This window comes from Balaenoptera borealis, assembly GCF_965194805.1.
Source record: "Balaenoptera borealis genome assembly, chromosome: 1".
In the NCBI taxonomy this organism is placed as follows: Eukaryota; Metazoa; Chordata; class Mammalia; order Artiodactyla; family Balaenopteridae; genus Balaenoptera; species Balaenoptera borealis.
The window spans coordinates 52098523-52120207 of record NC_138860.1 but is presented as its reverse complement, the minus strand read 5'-3'; the positions used below and the strand labels follow the sequence as shown (position 1 = coordinate 52120207).

The 21685-nt window shown below is 44.5% G+C and overlaps 1 protein-coding gene across 1 annotated transcript; it reads left to right on the top strand.

Moving 5' to 3' along the window:
- Positions 1-1001: 1001 nt before the first annotated feature.
- On the top strand, positions 1002-21250 carry TEX35 (testis expressed 35). Its single transcript, XM_082406777.1, is given in 7 exon segments — positions 1002-6278; positions 6282-6319; positions 6823-6898; positions 7839-7895; positions 8600-8659; positions 18022-18092; positions 18310-21250. Coding segments are annotated over 7 exon segments (822 nt in total). The 5' UTR covers positions 1002-6128; the 3' UTR covers positions 18680-21250.
- Positions 21251-21685: the final 435 nt, after the last annotated feature.

The window sequence follows — 21685 nt, the reverse complement described above, 5'->3', positions numbered from 1 at the left end:
CGGCAAGCTCTTGTGAGGTAAAGGCCGTCATCCGAGGTGATGAATCTGTGCAAAAAAAAAAAAAAAAAAGTCTCTGCGCGATGTTTGGCTACAAAGAACCAACCAAGTGAAATCACTCATTGTAAAAAATGATGAGGGGCTTGATAGTAAGACATCAGATCTGCTTTTATCATGGCCACTAATTAAAATGACCAACTCTGAGAATCCACGAGATGTCACCAAATAGAAGTCCCCGACATTTCCATAGGCCATGTGCTTGTGGGTCACCAGGCAGGAGTTACTGCTGCACGTGTGTGACTTTCCAAAGACCTACAATTAGTGGGAACATGGGGCCATCTCCATTCACCAGTCACGTTCTTAGTTGCAAAAGGAATCCACATCAGCTGGTTTAATTGTTGGGAGAGCTGGAGAAAGAGGCTGAACTCCCAGCTTCTAGGACAGCATTCAGCCCCTCATCAGAGAACTGGCTGATTCAGAGCCGGTGATTCGCTCTACCTGCACCAGCAAATGGGATGCCTCAGCAGAACTTCCCCACCGTGAGGCCGGGAGCTAAACAAAAACCAATGTTACATGCAGACTATCCAAGTGGATCTGGGTATATGGGGTGTTTTTTAGTTTTGTTAAATCTAAACTAAATCAGAACAGCCAAATATTTTGGCATGAAATGCAAGAGGTATGTGGAATCCATTGAATTCAAGATCCAGAAAGACAAGCAACCCATTTATACACATTCTATACAATACTTTTTTGCCAACAAAGGAAAAAATCCACAGCCCTGTTTAGAGCTCAGAAATGTAACAAGAACGAAGAAGCAAACCTCTAGAAACGGCCTAATTCTTAGTCTTTAAATGCACCAAGGTTTCCCCCACTGACAGCTCAGCCTCCTGCGAGAGCCTTCCAGGCTCGTCCAATCTGTTTGCCTTTGCCAGGAGCTATTCTCACGCTGTCTCCACAGTGGCTCTCAGAATCTGTGTCTGGCTCCTCTGTCTGGAGACTGGTTTAAACAGCCTTCTCCAGCTCACTGACCTCTCCTGATCGGGCTCTACAAGCTTCCTTGCTTTTATCACCACTCACAGCTCCAGGGCAAAGATGCTTTCCCCAGCCCAGGCCCTGGAACTCCTGCTGAGGGAAGAAGATTCACACAGTCTGGGCCATTCTTCACCTAGACTCAGCTCTGAGAGGCTAATGATCCCAGGGGCAGAATGGCCAAGAGAAGGAAGTTAATCAGATGTGAAAAAGGCACCAGCCAGGCTGACCCCACAGGAAGCCCCCTAGTGACCAGTATCCCCAGGTTCTGGAAAACTGTGGTCCAGTCTGGGTTGGTGTCCATGTCTGGTGGTGGGGGCCAGCTGTAGGCATCCCCAGGCAGGGGTCACGTTCAGGGGCTTCGTGGGACTAGACACAAAGGTTCCTCTAAGGAGGTTATAGACTTTCAGCCAAGAGGACAGCGGCAGGGGCCATCTCCCAGTGAAGGGGCTGACAAAGGTCAGACCTCTCAGTCAGGCCCTAGTGCTTCTCGGAGGGCTCAGAACAGCAAGAGAAGCTCCAGACCAGACCCACATTCTGATGCCTGCAGGAGGGGAGCGAGGTGTGCAGGGCCTTCTGCAGAATGGGACTGGAATAGACTGGAACTGTTGTATCGCAAAGCCCTGGACCAACAGGATCATTATCCCAATCTCTGTCTCAATGTCCCACCCGCTGGCCATTCAGGTGACAGAGAGGTAGATCCCTAACCTGAACTCAGCCAGTTCACGTTTGTTAGGAGATTTCATCTCAGCTCGAGAACCTGGTGTAATCTTCCCTTCCAGACCTTGTTGGCTACCTCCCTTTTGCACCAAAACCAGAACCCCAAACCAAGCTTTCTTACGAGAGGGCTTGTTAAAGTGAAATAGGAGAGATGAGATGCTTTAGGAAGGGGTGGCAGAGATTGGTTGCCCGCTCCTTAAACCTATTTCCTCTTATTCTTGGGAGACACGTGGCCACACATGCCAGCCTCCTTTCTGGTTAGGTGTGGCCTTGTTAGTTTGTAGCCGAAGAAATGTGAGTGGGAGGGATGCAGGCTGCCCCCAGGACTAACCCATGGAATCCTCCCATTTGTGAGCCTCCCTGGACACCACGCCGATCACAGTCCCCCAACAAGGGCAATCCAAAGAGGCTGTTGCACCAGTTTGATTGCTTCAGTGATAAATGGGAATCTGGAGGTGTCAGAGGTGGAGAGGAGGCTACAGACGGGGATAGCAAGTGTAGAGAGCCTTGGATCAGGGAAGCCAAGAGAGGCAGGAGTATAACTGCCATCCTCCTCTACTTGGGCTGCATCCAAAGACGGTAAATGGACACCAGCCAAGTAAGGAGGCCCCAGGAGCTATGTGTGGCAGGAGCAGGGGAGCCTCTGAGGGTTGGTGGCTCTTTATTTCACACAGCAGGCTGCACTGTACCAGTTGGCTGTGGGAACCGTAACAGGTTCCCCTGGGTCCTGGGAGGCCCTGGCAAATGCATCCCTGTCACAGAGAACACACAGGAGAAAAAAGCCTGCGATCCTCAAACAAAGCCTTTGCTCTGACTTTTCACTTATCATTAGCTGTATTGCGGTAGCTGGAGATTTACCATTAATGGTTCAGAATATTACGTTTTGTTCCTGAAATAGAGGCACTAGAAGTTCACATGATAGAAATTCCATAGAAACAATATAGTAGGACTTGATTCTAGCCAAGATCTGATACACTATTTATAGGAATGATCAGAAATTACATAGGAACCAATGTGTCAATGAGAAAAGGTGTCTGAACCCTGCACAGTGTAGAAGTAAGGTGTCTATAAGTCAGTTACGTGGGACAATGCGGTAACCAATCATATAAAAGTCCCGTGAGAGGTCCCCTGGGGCTAAGAACCAGCCAGCACTAGACACTGCAGTGTGAGGCAGGGTGTTCAGGAGCCAATCATCGAGGTCACGTGCGGCAAGCTGTGTCGTGCAAGGTTGACTGGAGACCACGGCCGTCAGGACTCTGGGCACCTTTGTGAATCAAAGGGCTCTAGAACACTGGGTCCCCTGTAGTCAAATGGGCCCCTCAGCACAGATGACGTTCTCTTCACCTTCTCTGGGCCTAGATGTGAGTCTTGGCTGAGCCTGGGCTTCATTGTAGGCTGGACCCTGGAACTTTGTACCTCTGGAATCACAAGAGGCCAAACACAGAGGCCTAAGGCCATTTTTAATCCTCCTTCCCCCGGCCTCCACCCTGCACACAACATTGTCTTCATGAAACTGAAAGATCAGGACCCCTATAAAGAAAAGGAAATCCAAATGCCATCAGCTTGGGGAAGAGAGACACATGACTGCTTCTTTCTCTCTGTTGGGAATCTCCCCTTTCACCAAACTCCATTGGAACATCAGAGGGCTCTACGGTCCTTGCTGTGGACCAGTGGATTTTGCCCTGAAGTGGGGTTAGGAAAAGCCTACCTGACATTCTCCAGGTAAGAATGGCCTACGGCCTACATATAACAAAGTCATACTTCCACATCACAGGGCTGCTTCCACCTAGGGCCTCGCATAGTTGCAAAATCTTAGAGAAGAGAGTAACAGACTCATTTATTCAGGTTCATTAAACATATTCCCAGCCCTTCCAGAACATACTGATGACAACAATGATGTATTTGAGGGCATGAATAGCAAGTACTATACGAAGGCACAAGCCTGGAGCTGTGGGTCTGTAGTTAAATTTCTGTCCAAATGATGACGACGATGATGATGATGTGTGTATAATTTTCTACTTTACAAAGAGGTTTTCACAATGAGACCTTGATTCCTTTTACACCCAATTTCCTGATATATGGGCCAGTGGGCTCATGTGACATGCTTGGCCAAGAGGAGACTCATTTAAAAACTGCTCAGCCAAGCAAAGGACACTTTGCTGCAGGCCCAGGAGGAGTTCAACCCCAAACAAAGATGAGAAGATGCCCATTTTCACAGAGCTGGTAAATGTTGAGAAGGAGACCATCATTTTCATTGTAGTTTCCTGCTCAAGCCTATGGGATCTTTGGAAACCTGTGGAGAAAGGGCCCTCCTGCCATGTGGCCAGCGGATCTGGGAGGACCGAGCACAGTGGTCAAAGGACCTTAGCGTTCCAACCCCTCATTTACAAGGGGGAGAGGAGCTTGGGAAGCTCCCCGCCACTTCCTTGCCTCCACTCCCATCTCTTTTCCTCCCCCACTGAACAGTGACAGACGTTCTCCTTTGGTTGTGATGGGCTGAGACTGAAGGCTCTCACCAGGTTGGGAGCTGCAAAATAACCCCCTAGGAAATGCGTCAGAAATGCTGCAAGTGACTCCGAAGAAGCTCCAGTGCTCAGGACCTCTGGGAAGAACAGGCATAGGCGCAGGAAATGGGAAGGTGAGGGTGATAAGTCATGTCCGGGGTGCGGACACACACTTCACATGCAATTTGCATCATTTCCTGTACTGTCTGTTCTAGGAATTTCCAAATTGGCCCTTTCTGTAGCAAGTAGTAGAGGGAAGAAGGCATGCCCAAGGATAAGAGGAAAGAGAATTATTCAGCATCCAGTTAGGCTTGCTAACCTGGATGCTGAATAATTTTAGGTCCCAGGGGAGGCCACGTTCCTTTGCTCTTGAAACACAAATCACAGTTACCCGCAGGATGGCCTCAGTATTCTTCATTGCCCGTCATCTGGGCTTTTCCCCGACCGCACTGTCCACATACTGCTTCTTGCCCTAACGCTCTTCCGGGATAGTAGAAAAACCAGGAGAAAAGAATGGAGTTGGGTGTAGGAGGGGAGAGGGGACAGAGCCAGCTGTGCAGTCAGGCCTGGGCATCAGAGATCGCCCTGCCGAGACTGGCACCCCTCCCCCAGCACAGACAGCCCCGGATTAGCACAGTACGTGCACCTTGAACCGGAGAGACTTCAGGGCATCTCAACCCAAAAGAGCTTCAGACTCGAGGAAGGGTCAGGAGAGCAGGTGTGTGGGCTCCCAGGAGAAGCTCGTTGTTGAGGGCAGACACCTTCTCCTGGTCTTTGGGTGGGTCCCGCTGGGAAAGGAGTGCCAGCAATTTTTGCTTCTCCTGGGGCGTGCCTTGTGCTCGGGCCATGCAGGCTGTGGTCCTTCAGGGTGGGCTTTCCAGGACAGCCCCTCTCCCCTTGCAGGAGGGAGACTTCGTGTCTTTGGAACCCGGCCTGAGGTCCTCTTCTCAGCGGCTGAGGCACCCCAGGCTCAAAGTTGCGGTGACACTCTGGCCGGCATGCGGGTCCTGGGCATTGTGACCTCAGCTGTTCCACACACAGAGAGGTGGGTGTCCTGCCCTCACCTCAGCCTGTAACCTGCATAGGACAGTGGCCTGGTCCCGGGGCCCATTGTGGGGAGGTTGGGAAGTTGAAGAACACTCTGGCCTCCTCCATCATGTCGGCCAAGAGGGCAGAACTGAAGAAAACAAACCTGGTAAAGGAGAAACGTTGCTGGCCAATGTGGGGCCTCTTTGAACTCTCACTGGTTGGAGTTGGGGGGTACAGAGAGTCCCCAGCGAACCCTTGGCTTTTCTTTCTCCCTCTGAGCATGACGTGGCCTCTCAGGCTGGAAGGAGGGTGGGGAATGGACCCCTGGCCTTGGGGTGGGAAGGACCCCTGCCAGGACAAGGAGCACTGAGATGCCCCACCCCAACCCCGGCCATTCCGGGAGCCATGAGCCCAGCCAGGCCTGCATTTTACCCGCGTGTTTAAGGCACACAAGAATCTCATCAGATAAAGGTAATTATCATCCACGATTTACAGACGAGGAAGTGAAGGCTCAGAGAGGCTAAATAACTTGCCTAAGTCAACACAGCTGGTAAGGAGGGCGGCTGAGACTAGAATTCAAGTCTGTCTGTCTACCTCCAAAGTCAATGCTCCTGAAAAAATACTTAGACAGCTTCCTTCAGTTATCTTAAAGTGCTCCCGCCAGCCCTCACCCCCGCCAGCTCCCCAGGGAGAGGGCTGCCTGCTGAACCGGCAGGTGTCATTCATGAGAGGAGTAGAACATGAGAAAATGTGAGTTACCTTGGCTCAGGTGCCGGGGGTATGTGGGCCTGTGCTTAAGCGCAGTTGGACAGGCAGGGTTGGGTGGGTGGAGGGTCCTCCCCAATCCTGATGCCTGGCAGCCTGAATCCCAGCCTCCTGTCTCTGCAGAACAAGAACTACAAGGCAGTTTGCCTGGAATTGAAGCCAGAGCTGATCAGAGTAAGAAGCTTGTTTGAGGTCATACCGGCAGCCAGGCCTGAGACGCATGGGGAGGCGACTTGAAGTCAGGGGTCATTCGCTGTTCCTGGTGGCCAAGACTTGTCCCAGATGCTGGCGGATACATTGAGAGAGAGACAAGCTCTCTGCTCTCACAGAACAAAGCAGATACCTAAATAAATAAGGAAAAATTCAGTAGTTTTACCTATGATGCAGAGAATTAAAAATAGGGAGATGTGACCGGGGGGCTGCTGTGGGTTGAGGGTGTCAGGAAGGCCTTCCTCTGAGCTGAGAGCTGTAGGACAAGGCTGCGGCCCCTGGAGGGCTAAAGACGAGTGCTGTGGGCAGAAAAAGCAGCGCGCACAGAGGCCCTGAGGTGGGAATGAGTATGGCTGTGGAGGGGACAGAAAGCTGAGGCCCAGTGGGCCAGGAAGGGAGTGGAATGAGATGAGCTCAGAGAGGGGAGAAGGATGGAGGAAACTCCTGCACAGGTGAGGCCAGGTTACCTCTGCGCTGGCCCAAAGGGAGGAGCAGAAACTCGGAGTCATCCCTCCTGCCTCACCCTCCCACGCCTGCAGTTTCCAATATTCTGCGTTTCTGTTTTCAACCAACGGACATATGACTACAAAGGAGCTAAACAAGAAGGGCCATTTACCAAACCAGGAGGGACAAAGGAGCTAAAGGTAGGTGTGTGGACCCAGGAGACAGGAAGTTGGATCAGCACAGTGAACAGGTGGGGCCGACAGAACAACTTCTGCAGCAGGTAAACTGCTGGCATCTGCAGTTCTGCTCCAGCCCCTGTGACTTCATTTCGTCTGGTTCTCTCTATTTTAAAATAGTTTCAGACTTACAGAAAATTTTCCAAAAAATGGAACAATGAGTTATACCCTTCCTCCAGATTCCCAAATGTTGGCATTTTATCTTGGTTTTTTTTTCTCTCTTTCATTTTCACACACCTATATAAAACATATATATTTCCTGAACCATCTGCGAGCATGAGGTTCTCTCAAATTTCGGTATATATTTCCTCAAAACAAGAACACTCTCTTACACAGCCACAGTACAATTATCCAAACATCAAAAGCAGGAAATTAGTGTTGATACAGTTCTCACCTACAGCCCTTATTCTAATTTCACCAGTTATCCCACTAATGTCTTTCATAACAAAAGAGAAGATAACTTTTTTGGTCTGGGATCCAATCCGAATCACACCTTGCATCTAGTTTCCATGTCTCTTCAGTCTTTTTTCATCTGGAACAGTTCTTCGACCTTGTCTTTTGGGACACTGTCATTTTTGATTACAAATCATTTATTTTGTGGAATGACCCTGAATCTGGGTTGTCTGATGCTTCCTCACCATTAGACTTAGGCCATGCATTTTTCGGTGGTCACACCACAGGAGCGAAAGTATGACCTTTTCAAAGTGCATCACATCTGGAGGTACAGGATGTCTGTGTGTCCCACTATCCTATTTTCTTAATAGCATCCTTTCTTTCCTCCCTGCTGGCATCTATCTCTCTGCTCCTCTTTTGGCAAGGCCCCAGGATCTTTCCTTTCCTCCTTTTGACCGTTTCCCTTCCATCCAAGACATTTCTTTACTCCTTCTCTATTTTATTTCCTCAGAATGAACTCAGGAAGGTGAGGGAAGAGCTCAAGGAAAAAATGGAGGAGATAAAACAGGTAACAGGATGAGACTTTTCAGCTCACGGAGAAAAAATGTAGCTTCAAGGAAAATGCAATGCCTAACTTTGAATAGTAAAGAAAATCAGAAATTGCATGGAAAAAGCAATCAAACCAACTGAGCCCAAATCCCCTAGAGTGTTTAAGTGTCAGCAGCTTAGGTTATCTGTTTCTTACTTGTTTGATGCTTAAACCCAAATTTTGAATGATAAGGGCTCTCTAAGATATCTCATTAATAAGGGTGGGGAGATACAACCTTAGTGACAGAGTGAGAGGGGCTGACCTGGAATTTGGGGGCAGTCAGGGACCAATTCCATTGTCCTAATACTCTTCTCCTGAGCAAGCTGCAGAGAAAGAATCTTCTTCTTGTTTCTCTGATGGAATCACCTATAGCATATTTATGAACAAAGGAAATGCTCAAGCAAGTACGTGTAATTGAGCTGTGGTCTGAGCTCCACATGGCAGCCTTGCAATGACCAGATCCAAGCTGTGCTAAGGCTGCTGCTGGTGGTGACTTGATGATACACTCACCCTAGTCCCTTCACAGACTCTTGGGAAGAAAGTGGCTTTAGTAGGCCATTATTAGAACATTCCTTAATCTTCATCCAGCTCATTCCAGGGGAGCAGCTGCAGCCCTTAGCTTAAAATGCCTGAAGGACAACTCCACATTCAATAATGTGCTCTTTGCCTTTCTTCCTCACTAGATAAAAGATGTAATGGACAAGGATTTTGAAAAACTCCATGAATTTGTGGAGATTATGAAGGTAAGCATTTACTGAGTGCCCTCCATGGGCCAGTACCATACTAGGAATCATGCAAGGAGATGCCAAGCCTGCCCTGCAAGTGCTTACAACTTGATAAGAGACCCAAACTCTATTGCAAAAAAGAACTAAATAACAAGTAAGTACCAAGCTAAATGATGACTGGTTGTCAACTAACCAGGGGTTTAGAGAAGTGAGTAATGAATGCAGGTTGGGGTAACCAGAAAAGTCCTTTCAGAGGAAGAGAACCTTAAGGTGAGTCTTAAGGCAGCATTGGAAATTTAATATGAATCTAACCAAGAGCCCAGTAAGATTATTTTTGAACTCAGTAATTACTAAAAGGATCATCTAGATTCTAGAATAGCAGTTTACAGACTTTGGTGGGTTTCAGAATCACCAGGAGCACAAATATAGGAAACAGAGCTCAGGTCCTGTGTGGATGGGGCTGGCACCCTGGGGTTTTGTTCATGGTCCCCAGGTAGAAGATTGAGAACAACAAATGCAGAAGCATAAATAGGCAAAAGCATTTATTTATAAATTTTTCAAGAGTTGTAAGGGGGCATTCCTTCTACCAGATATTAAAATCATAATGAAGCCAACTTAATAATCAAATTAAGGTGGTACAACCCAAGGATAACCAGACAAATGATGAAACCAACATAGATAATCCTGTAACAGCCTCTCTGCCAGGAATGCACTGAGAATCACTTCTGAGGATTTCTAAAATCCATTTACCTAGGCCCTGGCCCAGATAAACTGAATAAAAACCTCCAAGGTTGGGCACAGTTGCTCAAGACTCTGTTAAGTGATTCAGATACTTGCTCCTGATGAGAACCAGGTCCTTAGCACATTAGCAGTAGTTATTAACATTGGCTATGTGTTGGAATCACCTGTACTGTGGTTTTGAACAGCTCCTCTTTGCACCTGGCTGCACTCCATAGCAATTATATCAGAACCTCTTAATATGGGGTCTGCGGACTTCCCTGGTGGCACAGTGGTTAAGAATCTGCCTGCCAGTGCAGGGAACACGGGTTTGATCCCTGGTCCAGGATGATTCCACATGCTGCGGAGTAACTAAGCCCATGTGCCACAACTACTGAGCCTGCACTCTAGAGCCCTCGAACCACAACTACTGAGCCCACGCACTGCAGCTACTGAAGCCCGTGCGCCTAGAGCCCATGCTCTGCAACAAGAGAAGCCACCACAATGAGAAGCTCGCACACCTCAATGAAGAGCAGCCCTTGCTCGCCGCCACTAGAGAAAGCCCACGCGCAGTAACAAAAACCCAACACAGCCAAAAATAAATTAAAAAAAAAAAGAATGGAGGCAAAAATCGAGAAGATGCAAGAAATGTTTAACAAAGACCTAGAAGAATTAAAGAGCAAACAAACAGAGATGAACAATACAATAACTGAAATGAAAACTACACTACAAGGAATCAATAGTAGAATAACTGAGGCAGAAGAACGGATAAGTGACCTGGAAGACAGAACAGTGGAATTCACTGCCACGGAACAGAATAAAGAAAAAAGAATGAAAAGAAATGAAGACAGCCTAAGAGACCTCTGGGACAATAGTAAATGCAACAACATTCGCATTATAGGGGTCGCAGAAGGGGAAGAGAGAGAGAAAGGACCCGAGAAAACATTTGAAGAGATTATAGTCAAAAACTTCCCTAACATGGGAAAGGAAATAGCCACCCAAGTCCAGGAAGTGCAGAGAGTCCCATACAAGATAAACCCAAGGAGAAACATGCCAAGACATATAGTAATCAAATTGGCAAAATTAAAGACAAAGAAAAATTATTGAAAGCAGCAAGGGAAAAACGACAAATAACATACAAGGGAACTCCCATAAGGTTAACAGCTGATTTCTCAGCAGAAACTCTACAAGCCAGAAGGGAGTGGCATGATATATTTAAAGTGATGGAAAGGAAGAACCTACAACCAAGATTATTCTACCTGGCAAGGATCTCATTCAGATTTGATGGAAAAATCAAAAGCTTTACAGACAAGCAAAAGCTAAGAGAATTCAGCACCACCAAACCAGCTCTACAACAAATGCTAAAGGAACTTCTCTAAGTGGGAAACACAAGAGAAGAAAAGGACCTACAAAAACAAACCCATAACAATTAAGAAAATGGTCATAGGAACATACATCTTGATAATTACCTTAAATGTGAATGGATTAAATGCCCCAAGCAAAAGACACAGGCTCACTGAATGGATACAAAAACAAGACCCATATATATGCTGTCTACAAGAGACCCACTTCAGACCTAGGGACACATACAGACTGAAAGTGAGGGGATGGAAAAAGATATTCCATGCAAATGGAAATCAAAAGAAAGCTGAAGTAGTGATACTCATATCAGATAAAATAGACTTTAAAATAAAGAATGTTATAAGAGACAAGGAAGGACACTACATACTGATCAAGGGATCAATCCGAGAAGAAGATATAACAGTTATAAATATATATGCACCCAACATAGGAGCACCTCAATACATAAGGCAACTGCTAACAGCTATAAAAGAGGAAATCAACAGTAACACAATAATAGTGGGGGACTTTAACACCTCACTTACACCAATGGACAGATCATCCAAACAGAAAATTAATAAGGAAACACAAGCTTTAAATGACACAATAGACCAGATAGATTTAATTGATATTTATAAGACATTCCATCCAAAAACAGCAGATTACACTTTCTTCTCAAGTGTGCACAGAACATTCTCCAGGATAGAGCACATTTTAGGTCACAAATCAAGGCTCAGTAAATTTAAGAAAATTGAAATCATATCAAGCATCTTTTCTGACCACAACGCTATGAGATTAGAAATCAATTACAGGGGAAAAAAACGTAAAAAACACAAACACACGGAGGCTAAACAATATGTTACTAAGTAACAAAGAGATCACTGAAGAAATCAAAGAGGAACTCAAAAAATACCTAGACAAATGACAACAAAAACACAACAATCCAAAACGTATGAGATGCAGCAAAAGCAGTTCTAAGAGGGAAGTTTATAGCAATACAACCCTACCTCAAGAAACAAGAAAAATCTCAAATAAACAATCTAACCTTACACCTAAAGGAACTAGAGAAAGAAGAACAAACAAAGCCCGAAGTTAGTAGAAGGAAAGAAGTCATAAAGATCAGAGCAGAAATAAATGAAATAGAAACAAAGAAAACAAGAGCAAAGATCAATAAAACTAAAAGCTGGTTCTTTGAGAAGATAAACAAAATTGATAAACCATTAGCTAGACTCATGAAGAAAAAGAGGGAGAGGACTCAAATCAATAAAATTAGAAATGAAACAGGAGAAGTGACAACAGACACCACAGAAATACAAAGCATCCTAAGAGACTACTACAAGCAACTCTATGCCAATAAAATGGACAACCTGGAAGAAATGGACAGATTCTTAGAAAGGTATAACCTTCAAAGACTGAGCCAGGAAGAAACAGAAACTATGAACAGACCACTCACAAGTAATGAAATTGAAACTGGGATTAAAAATATTCCAACAAACAGAAGTTCAGGACCAGATGACTTCACAGGTGAATTCTATCAAACATTTAGAGAAGAGCTAACACCCATCCTTCTCAAACTCTTCCAAAAAATTGCAGAGGAAGGAACACTCCCAAACTCATTCTACGAGGCCACCATCACCCTGATACCAAAACGAGAGAAAGATACTACAAAAAGAGAAAATTACAGACCAATATCACTGATGAATATAGATACAAAAATCCTCAACAAAATACTAGCAAACAGAATTCAACAACACATTAGAAGGATCATACACCATGATCAAGTGAGATTTATCCCAGGGATGCAAGGATTCTTTAATATACGCAAATCAATCAATGTGATACACCATATTAACAAATTGAAGAATAAAAACCATATGATCATCTCAATAGATGAAGAAAATAGATGCACAAAATTCAACACCCATTTATGATAAAAACGCTCCAGAAGGTGGGCATAGAGGGAACATAACTCAACATAATAAAGGCCATGTATGACAAACCCACAGCAAACATCATTCTCAATGGTGAGAAAATGAAAGCATTTCCTCTAAGATCAGGAACAAGACAAGGATGTCCCCTCTCTCCACTATTATTTAACATAGTTTTGGAAGTCCTACCCAAGGCAATCAGAGAAGAAAAAGAAATAAACGGAATACAAATTGGAAAAGAAGAAGTAAAACTGTCACTGTTTGCAGATGACATGATACTATACATAGAGAATCCTAAAGATGCCACCAGAAAACTACTAGAGCTAATCAATGAATTTGGTAAAGTTGCAAGATACACAATTAATGCACAGGAATCTCTTGCATTCCTATATACTAATGATGAAAAATCTGAAAGAGAAATTAAGGAAACACTCCCATTTACCCTTGCAACAAAAAGAATAAAATACCTAGGAATAAACCTACCTAGGGAGAAAAAAGACCTGTATGCAGAAAACTATAAGACACTGATGAAAGAAATTAAATATGATACAAACAGATGGAGAGATATACCATGTTCTTGGATTGGAAGAATCAATATTGTGAAAATGACTATACTACCCAAAGCAATCTACAGATTCACTGCAATCGCTATCAAATTACCAACGGCATTTTTTACAGAACTAGAACAAAAAATTCTTAAAATTTGTATGGAGACACAAAAGACCCCGAGTAGCCAAAGCTGTCTTGAGGGAAAAAAACGGAGCTGGAGGAGTCAGACTCCCTGACTTCGGACTATACTACAAAGCTACAGTAATCAAGACAATATGGTACTGGCACAGAAACAGAAATATAGATCAATGGAACAGGATAGAAAGCCCAGAGATAAACCCACGCACCTATGGTCAACTAATCTATGACAAAGGAGGCAAGGATATACAATGGAGAAAAGACAGTCTCTTCAATAAGTGGTGCTGGGAAAACTGGACAGCTACATGTAAAAGAATGAAATTAGAACACTCCCTAACACCATACACAAAAATAAACTCAAAATGGATTAGAGACCTAAATGTAAGACTGGACACTATAAAACTCTTAGAGGAAAACATAGGAAGAATACTCTTTGACATAAATATCAGCAACAACTTTTTTGACCCACCTCCTAGAGTAATGGAAATAAAAACAGAAATAAACAAATGGGACCTAATGAAACGTCAAAGCTTTTGCAAAGCAAAGGAAATTACAAACAAGATGAAAAGACAACCCTCAGAATGGAAGAAAATATTTGCAAACGAATCAACGGACAAAGGATGAATCTCCAAAATATATTAACAGCTCATGCAGCTCATTATTAAAAAAACAAACAATGCAATCCTAAAATGGGCAGAAGACCTAAATAGACATTTCTCCAAAGGAGACAGATGAAAAGATGCTCAGCATCACTAATTATTAGAGAAATGCAAATCAAAACTACAATGAGGTATCACCTCACACCAGTTAGAATGGGCATCATCAGAAAATCTACAAACAACAAATGCTAGAGAGGGTGTGGAGAAAAGGGAACCCTCTTGCACTGTTGGTGGGAATGTAAATTGATACAGACACTATGGAGAACAGTACGGAGGTTCCTTAAAAAACTAAAAGTAGAATTACCATATGACCCAGCAATCCCACTACTGGGCATATACCCAGAGAAAACCATAATTCAAATAGACACATGCACCCCAATGTTCATTGCAGCACTATTTACAATAGCCAGGTCATGGAAGCAACCTAAATGCCCATCGACAGACGGATGGATAAAGAAGATGTAGTACATATATACAATGGAATATTACTCAGCCATAAAAAGGAACAAAGCTGGGTCATTTGTAGAGACGTGGATGAATCTAGAGACTGTCATACAGAGTGAAGTCAGAAAGAGAAAAACAAAGATCGTATATTAATGCATACATGTGGAACCTAGAAAAATGCTACAGATGAACCGGTTTGCAGGGCAGAAATAGAGAGAAAGATGTAGAGAAGAAACGTATGGACACCAAGGGGGGAAAGCGGTGGGGCGTGGCCATGGTGGGGAGGGGTAGTGGTGGGATGAATTGGGAGATTGGGATTGACTTGTATACACTGATGTGCATAAAACTGATGACTAATAAGAACCTGCTGTATAGCACAGGGAACTCTTCTCAATACTCTGTAATGACCTACATGGGAAAATAATTTTAAAAGGAGTGGATATATGTATAGGTATAACTGATGCACTTTGCTGTACGGCAGAAACTAACACAACATTTTAAATCAACTATACTCCAATAAAAAAGAATATTGCCTGACTATATAAGGGAAAAGCTTAACTCAGTTAACAGTATAAACTGAAATAGTATATAAAGTGAATTTTAAAAATAAAAATAAGAAGTATGTATTTAACTGGATGGTCTAAATATAACTACAATGGAAGAAATCACAAAGGAAATATTGATAATATTTAACAATACAAAAATTTAAAAAATTATAACAGAAAAGCACCATACACAGAGTTAAAAAGTAAGCAACAGTTTTGGGGAAATAATTTTCCACAAATATGATAGACATAGACAAAAGCTTTTTATGTGTAACATACAAAGCTCACACAAATCAATAAGAACCAACTAGGAAAATGGGCAAAGGGTATATGTGAACAATCCACAGAGGGGAATATTACTAAAAAGCAATAAATATATTAACAAGTTTTACCTCATGAGTAACCAAATAACTGCAAATGAAAACAATACTTAGATAATTGCCACATTCAAATAAGCCAAGTTGTAATTTATGGCAATTATAAAGCAAGATAGGAATGCTCTTGTACTGCTGATTGGAGTACAAGTTTGTACAAAACTAAAAAGGAATTAGACAATAGGTATCAAAAATATCAAAACTCCATGACTTATCAACTCCTTGACTTCTCAGAATTTAACCTATGAGAATAATCAGAAATGCCAGCATGGGTATATATAAAAAGATGTTCATCACAGGATTATTTATAATAGCAAAAAATTATAAACAGCCACAATTTTCAAAAGTAGAGAAATAGCCAAAAAAATTATGATACATCTATATAATGAAAATTCACTATAGGAGACAGAATTTAGAAAGAATACTTTTAATGAGAAGTGAAAAAGCAAGATGCAAGTAATATATACAGGCTGATCTCAACAGGTGAAAAAAAATTGGTAAGTAAATATATAGAAAAAAGACTGGAAAGAAATATACCAAAAGGGTTAATTGCTGTTATTGAAAGGTGATGAGATTAATTTTTTCTTTTATATTCCTCTGTATTGTCCACATTGTCTGCAAAGGGCATGTCTTATTTCTATATCAAAATGCAAACACAGTAAGTGTTTTGTTAGTGGGTATCACAAGGCACAAAGGAGGCTATTTCGGGCACGGGAACAGCTTGCACACAGCATGGAAGCAGGATGAACGCGAAGCTTCTCACAGTCAGTGGGGAGATCAGTCATAAAAGAGGGATCATTGGGGGAAACTGTGAGAAATAAAATGGAGTGGGCACAAAGGTGGTGGATAATGAAGGCTTCTGAAAGACAGGCAGACAGGTTGGGACTTGGTTGTGTAAGCAGTAAGAGGCCTCTGGAGATTCTTAATCAAAGAACATGCTAGGAGCAGCACTTCAGAAAGCTGAGCTGGCAGCTGCTTGCAAGGTGGCCTGGGGGCGCCGGGGGAGCCGGTGGGGGCCGTCTGGAGCAAGAATATCAAACTGGAAGCCGCATCCCCGCTCGAGGTGAAGAAAGCTGGACCAAGTGTAGAAACAGAAGGAAAAGGGTAAATCTGAAAGATGCAGCGAAGGAAAAATAACATTCTTGGTGATTGATTCAGTATAAAGAATGAAGGCGAGGCAAGCATGCATGATGACACCAAAGTTTTAATCTGGACGATTAGAAAAAAGTGGTGACAGTGACAGGCTAGTTGGGAAGCAGCTAATTTAGAAGAGAAAGTGAAGAGGTCAGTTTGGAACATGATGAGTTTGAAGTGATGGTGAGACTTTTAAGAATATGGGACGTTTTGACTCTGATGTTTTGGACCCGGGGGAATATTGACTTCAAGGATATTTGACTTTATTTACAAATACAAATGTCTTATTCAAAATTTATACAAACATTTTAAAATGCTTTTCAAGAAGATATTTTTTGGAAATCATTTCCATCCTGACAGTGTAATTCCTTGATCAATTTTCTCCCCCAGATCAGTAAACTCTTCCCAGATCTTTCATTTTTTATTAAAATGGTTTTCCTTGAAGCAAATTATTTTTCATTTATATTTTGTGATATTCAATCCAACCCTGTTTTTGTCCTTCACAGATATTGTCAATAATACTGTCACCATCTTAGAAATTCTTTGTGACCACTATTTCTATCCAATTTTTCCGGGTCAAATTTTATAGATCTAAAATTTGCCAAGAAGATTTTATTATTATTTCAGTTCTTAATAATAAATGTGAGGTGCCATTTGAGCTACTGTCTACTTTATTTTGTGTTGACCATTTCTGCCAGGAGTTGGGTAAAAGATGGAACAAACACAGATACACAGGATCTATGTACATGGCAGGGGTCAAAACACTGGAGTCAGAAACGTCTTTGTGGGGGGTCACGGGGTTTGTTTTCTTTTTTTTTTATAAATTTATTTATTTTATCTATTTATTTATGGCTGTGTTGGGTCCTCGCTGCTGTGCACGGGCTTTCTCTAGTTGCGGCGAGCGGGGGCCACTCCTTGTTGTGGTGCGCGGGCCTCTCACTGCGGTGGCTTCGCTTGTTGCGGAGGACGGGCTCCAGGCGTGCGGGCCTCAGTAGCCGTGGCTCACGGGCTCAGTAGTTGTGGCATGCGAGCTCAGTAGTTGTGGCTCGTGGGCTCCAGAGCACAGGCTCAGTAGCTGTGGCACACGGGCTTAGTTGCTCCACGGCATGTGGGATCCTCCCGGACCAGGGCTCGAACCTGTGTCCCCTGCAATGTCAGGTGGACTCTCAACCACTGCACCACCAGGGAAGCCCACGGGGTTTGTTTTCTTGGTTCCATGATTGTATAGGCATTGAACCAAGGCAGATAAGGGTTTTATTCAAGTGTGAGATCAGGTAAAATAGATCCTGGCCTCTGACTCACATGGAGACTTTGGACAAGCCCCTAATGACTCTGCCTGTGCTTCAGCTTCGTTATGGAATGGGGGAGGAGACAGGGAGAGGTGGCACATGTCAGGTACATCCTAGTGAGCCACCTCACCCAGGGCTGGTAAGGATTCTTGAGGAAGTAAGATGTTGCGGTGGTCTCTGAGTGGTTTGCAGAACGAGGCAGGAAAAGGGACTTCAAAAGTCCTTCATGATGATGATTTTAGCTTTGAATTCTCTCTTGAAGGAATTGCAAAAGGATATGGATGAGAAGTTGGATGTTTTAATAAATATACAGAAGAACAGCAAGCTGGGAGTGTAACCTGCACCCGTCACTCTTCAACCCTAAAGAATCTCCTCCCTTCGCTTTGCTAAGTGTCCTCGGGGTTCAGTGGACTCCCAGACCCTTCAAGGAGCTTGGTTTCTCTTCCCCAGTGGCTTGTAGTCAAGGCCTTCCATGGCCAACCATGCTACTGGTTATCTCCTTTCATGTTGAAAATTATCTCCCCAATTCTGCCCCTCCCTGAACTCCCAGTCCTCTCAGGAGAGGACCAAAGGAGCAGCAAGAACTCAGGCTGATAGGAAAGATGGACACAGACCCACAGATCCGGCTCAAGAAAATGGATGGAGCTGATGGAGCGCCACTCGCCCTTCACAAAAAGATGATGGCACTACAACAACCAAAAAAGGATCCAATGGAGTCCCTTCACCAATGTGATACCTGCTGTGTAATGAAGCCCTCCCTGACCCTGCCCCGGTGTTACACCCCTGGGTTCCTGTTCCCTCCGACCTCCCCTGGGCTCTCTCACTCCCTTACCTCTTGCTGTAAAGGACTGGTTCCACTCCTCTCCTGGCCCCAGGATGCCTCCCTAGTTTTGAGTCCGCTCTGGGGTCTTGCCCTATAGGCCTGGGGTGATTCTGAAACCATGACCAAGTAGGACTCAACCCTGGATGCACCTGTTCCCAAGTGCAACTGTACTGTTCTGTCCTTTCGTATAGCAAGACCTGATGAGGTGCCCAGCAGGCTGGCCATCTTGGACCAGGGAAAAATGATCTTTCTGGTGCCGTTTCTGTCCTCCACAGGAGAAATGTTTGTTGTGTGCCCCAAAGAACAACTATAATCAGGGGTAGGTAGATCCATGGAAGCCCCTTATCTCAATCGGGTGCCCCGTCCTCCCAAAGGCAGTGTGCTCAGGGGTGCATTCCCATCAAATCTCACCCATGGTTATGGTTATGCAGGCTCTGCCCCCCCCTCACATCCACTCAGTCTTAGAGGACGTGGCACAGGAAGGAGGACTTGCTTAGCCCAGCCTGGAGGCTGCTGCCTAGAAGCCCCCGTGGAGGGGAGGGTGCCTTGCCAGCTGCTGAGCTGACCTTGCCTCAGGCTCCTGACTTTCTCCCCATATAACAGGCAACTTCCATACCAGGCCTGGGCAACCTTTTCACCCTTGGCATCTGGACCTGCTTTCTGATTTATCTGTGCTTCAACTCCTGTGTGACTGAGGATGTAGTTCCAACTTAGTGCCACCGCAGGACCTATCAGCAGCTCTGGTTCAGCCTCTCCCCACTCCTTGAGCTGCACAGCAAATGCTTGCTGCCCTCTTGCATACCACCCTGCCCCTGGCTCCCTCTACCCGGAGAGTAAAATCTTCATTTAAAGCCAAAGCGGGAGTCAAAGTGTTGAATATCAGCCTCAAACTTGAGTGTGCAAGGAGTGTCACTTTTTTGGATTGAAATCAGTGTATTTCAGACTCCAGCCTCTCTTCTTGCTTCCTGATGGTTTAGTGGAAAATTCTTAAGGTCATCCTTAGGGTCTTCCTAAGGATGATCCTTCCCCCCTCATCCCTGCTTCCCTCCTCTTCACCTGGTTCTGAAAACGTCCCAGGTCAAAAGAGAGGAAGGGAGGCCCTGAAGATATCAGATGCCATTCTGCGTGATCCCAGAAGTGTGTGTGAGTGTGTGTGTGCGCGTGCACGCATGTGTAATTTGGGCAATGGGAGGAACCCCCGGGCCCAGGGTCTAGCCTGCACTGCTTCCCTCTGAGGTCTCGTCACTAAGCAGGACTTGAGGCTCCACTGCTTATAGGAACTTGGTCCCCTTCTTGGGCTCTAAGGATCCACCCTCCCTATCCTCTGGAAAGTTTCCTCAACCCCACCCAAAGGAGACCTAGCCTTTCAGAGGCCTTTAAAGGTGGGGACGAGCCATTGACCTCCCACTTCAAGCTGTGTCCTGCCCCAAATCCCTCCACCGAGGGAAGGTGAAGCCTGGTTGCTGGCTTGAAACCAGAGCAAAGAAAGATACAGAGAAAACAGTATTTCAACAAACTATCTTGCCATGGGTGCGATTCTTTGGCTTCAGTTCAACGAACGATGAATTAATGGGATTCCATATTTTATTTCACATCAACTCTTTCTTGTTTCATCTCTTTGCTAAGTTGGCTGCTTCAACTTTTAGATGGTCTAGTAAATGTTCAAGTTCTTAATGGCTACATAGTCATGAGCGGTGCCTTGGGTGCTTCAGATAAACATTTAAAAAACAAACAAAAACCAAAACAAAACATAGGCTTTGCCCTCAAGGAGCTTATAGTTTTAAAGGAGAGATGGTAAACACATGTATTGAAAACATGGACCATATATAAATAAGTACAATCATCACACGCCTGTGATGAAAGCAGAAATGGATTCGGAATGGGGAAAAGAAGGGTGGGTATAGTCCTCTATTAGTTTCCTATTGCTGCTATGACAGATTACCACATATTTAATGGGTTAAGTCAACACAAAATTGGCCCAAAATTGTTCTCACTGGGCTAAAGTCAAGCCTGCATTCCTTCTGGAGACTCGGGGGGATCCGTTGCCTTGCCTTTTTCAGATTCTAGAGGCTGCCTGCATTTCCTGGCTCACGGCCTTCTTCCATCTTCAAAGCCAACAATGGCCAGTCAAGTCTCTCACTGTGCACCACTCTGATTCTTCTTCTGCCTCCTGCTTCCACTTTTAAGGATCCTTGTGATTACATTGGGCCCACCTGGGTAATCCAGGATACTCTCCTCCTTAGTTTAAGGTCACCTGATGATCAACCTTACTTCCCCTTTGCCATGTAACATGACATATTCTCAGGTTCTGGGGATTAGCACATGGACATATTTGGGGGTTAATATTCTCCCTACCACAGGGGACTCCCCAAACCCCATCCCTTGACTACCAAACCTCCAAACACTTAGGAACACTGCATCATTCAGTTCTGTGCAGCGGTGGTTTTAAAATAGGCCCACAGATCGACATATATACACTACTCTGTATAAAATAGATAACTAATGAGAACCTACTGTATAGCACAGGGAACTCTACTCAATGCTCTGTGGTGACCTAATGGGAAAGAAATCCAAAAAAGAGGGGATATATGTATACGTATAGCTGATTCACTTCGTTGTACAGCAGCAATTAACACAACATTGTAAAGCAACTATATGCCAATAAAAATTTATTTAAAAAATAGGCCCACAAATTCTTTGATACTCTTTCAAGAGGAATCTAATTCCTCTCCCCTTAAGTGAGGGCTACACCTAGTGACTTGCATCTAATGAACAGATTATGGCAGAAGTGATGAGGTGTTACTTCTGAGACTAAGTCACAAAAGACATGTGGCTTTGGCCTTGCTCTCTCTTGGACACGCATTCTGGGTGAAGCTTGCTGCCGTGTGGTGAGGACATCCAAGCGGTCCTATGGCAAGGGCCACGTGGCAAGGAACCAAGGCCTCCTGCCAACAGCCATGTGAGGCATCATCTTCCAGCCCTGTAGGGCTTTGCAATGACTGCAGCCCTGGCCAACGACTTGACTGCAACCTCATGGGAAGACCCTGAGCCAGAACCCTACTACCTAACTACCTGACCTGCAGAAACTGTGAAATATTATAAT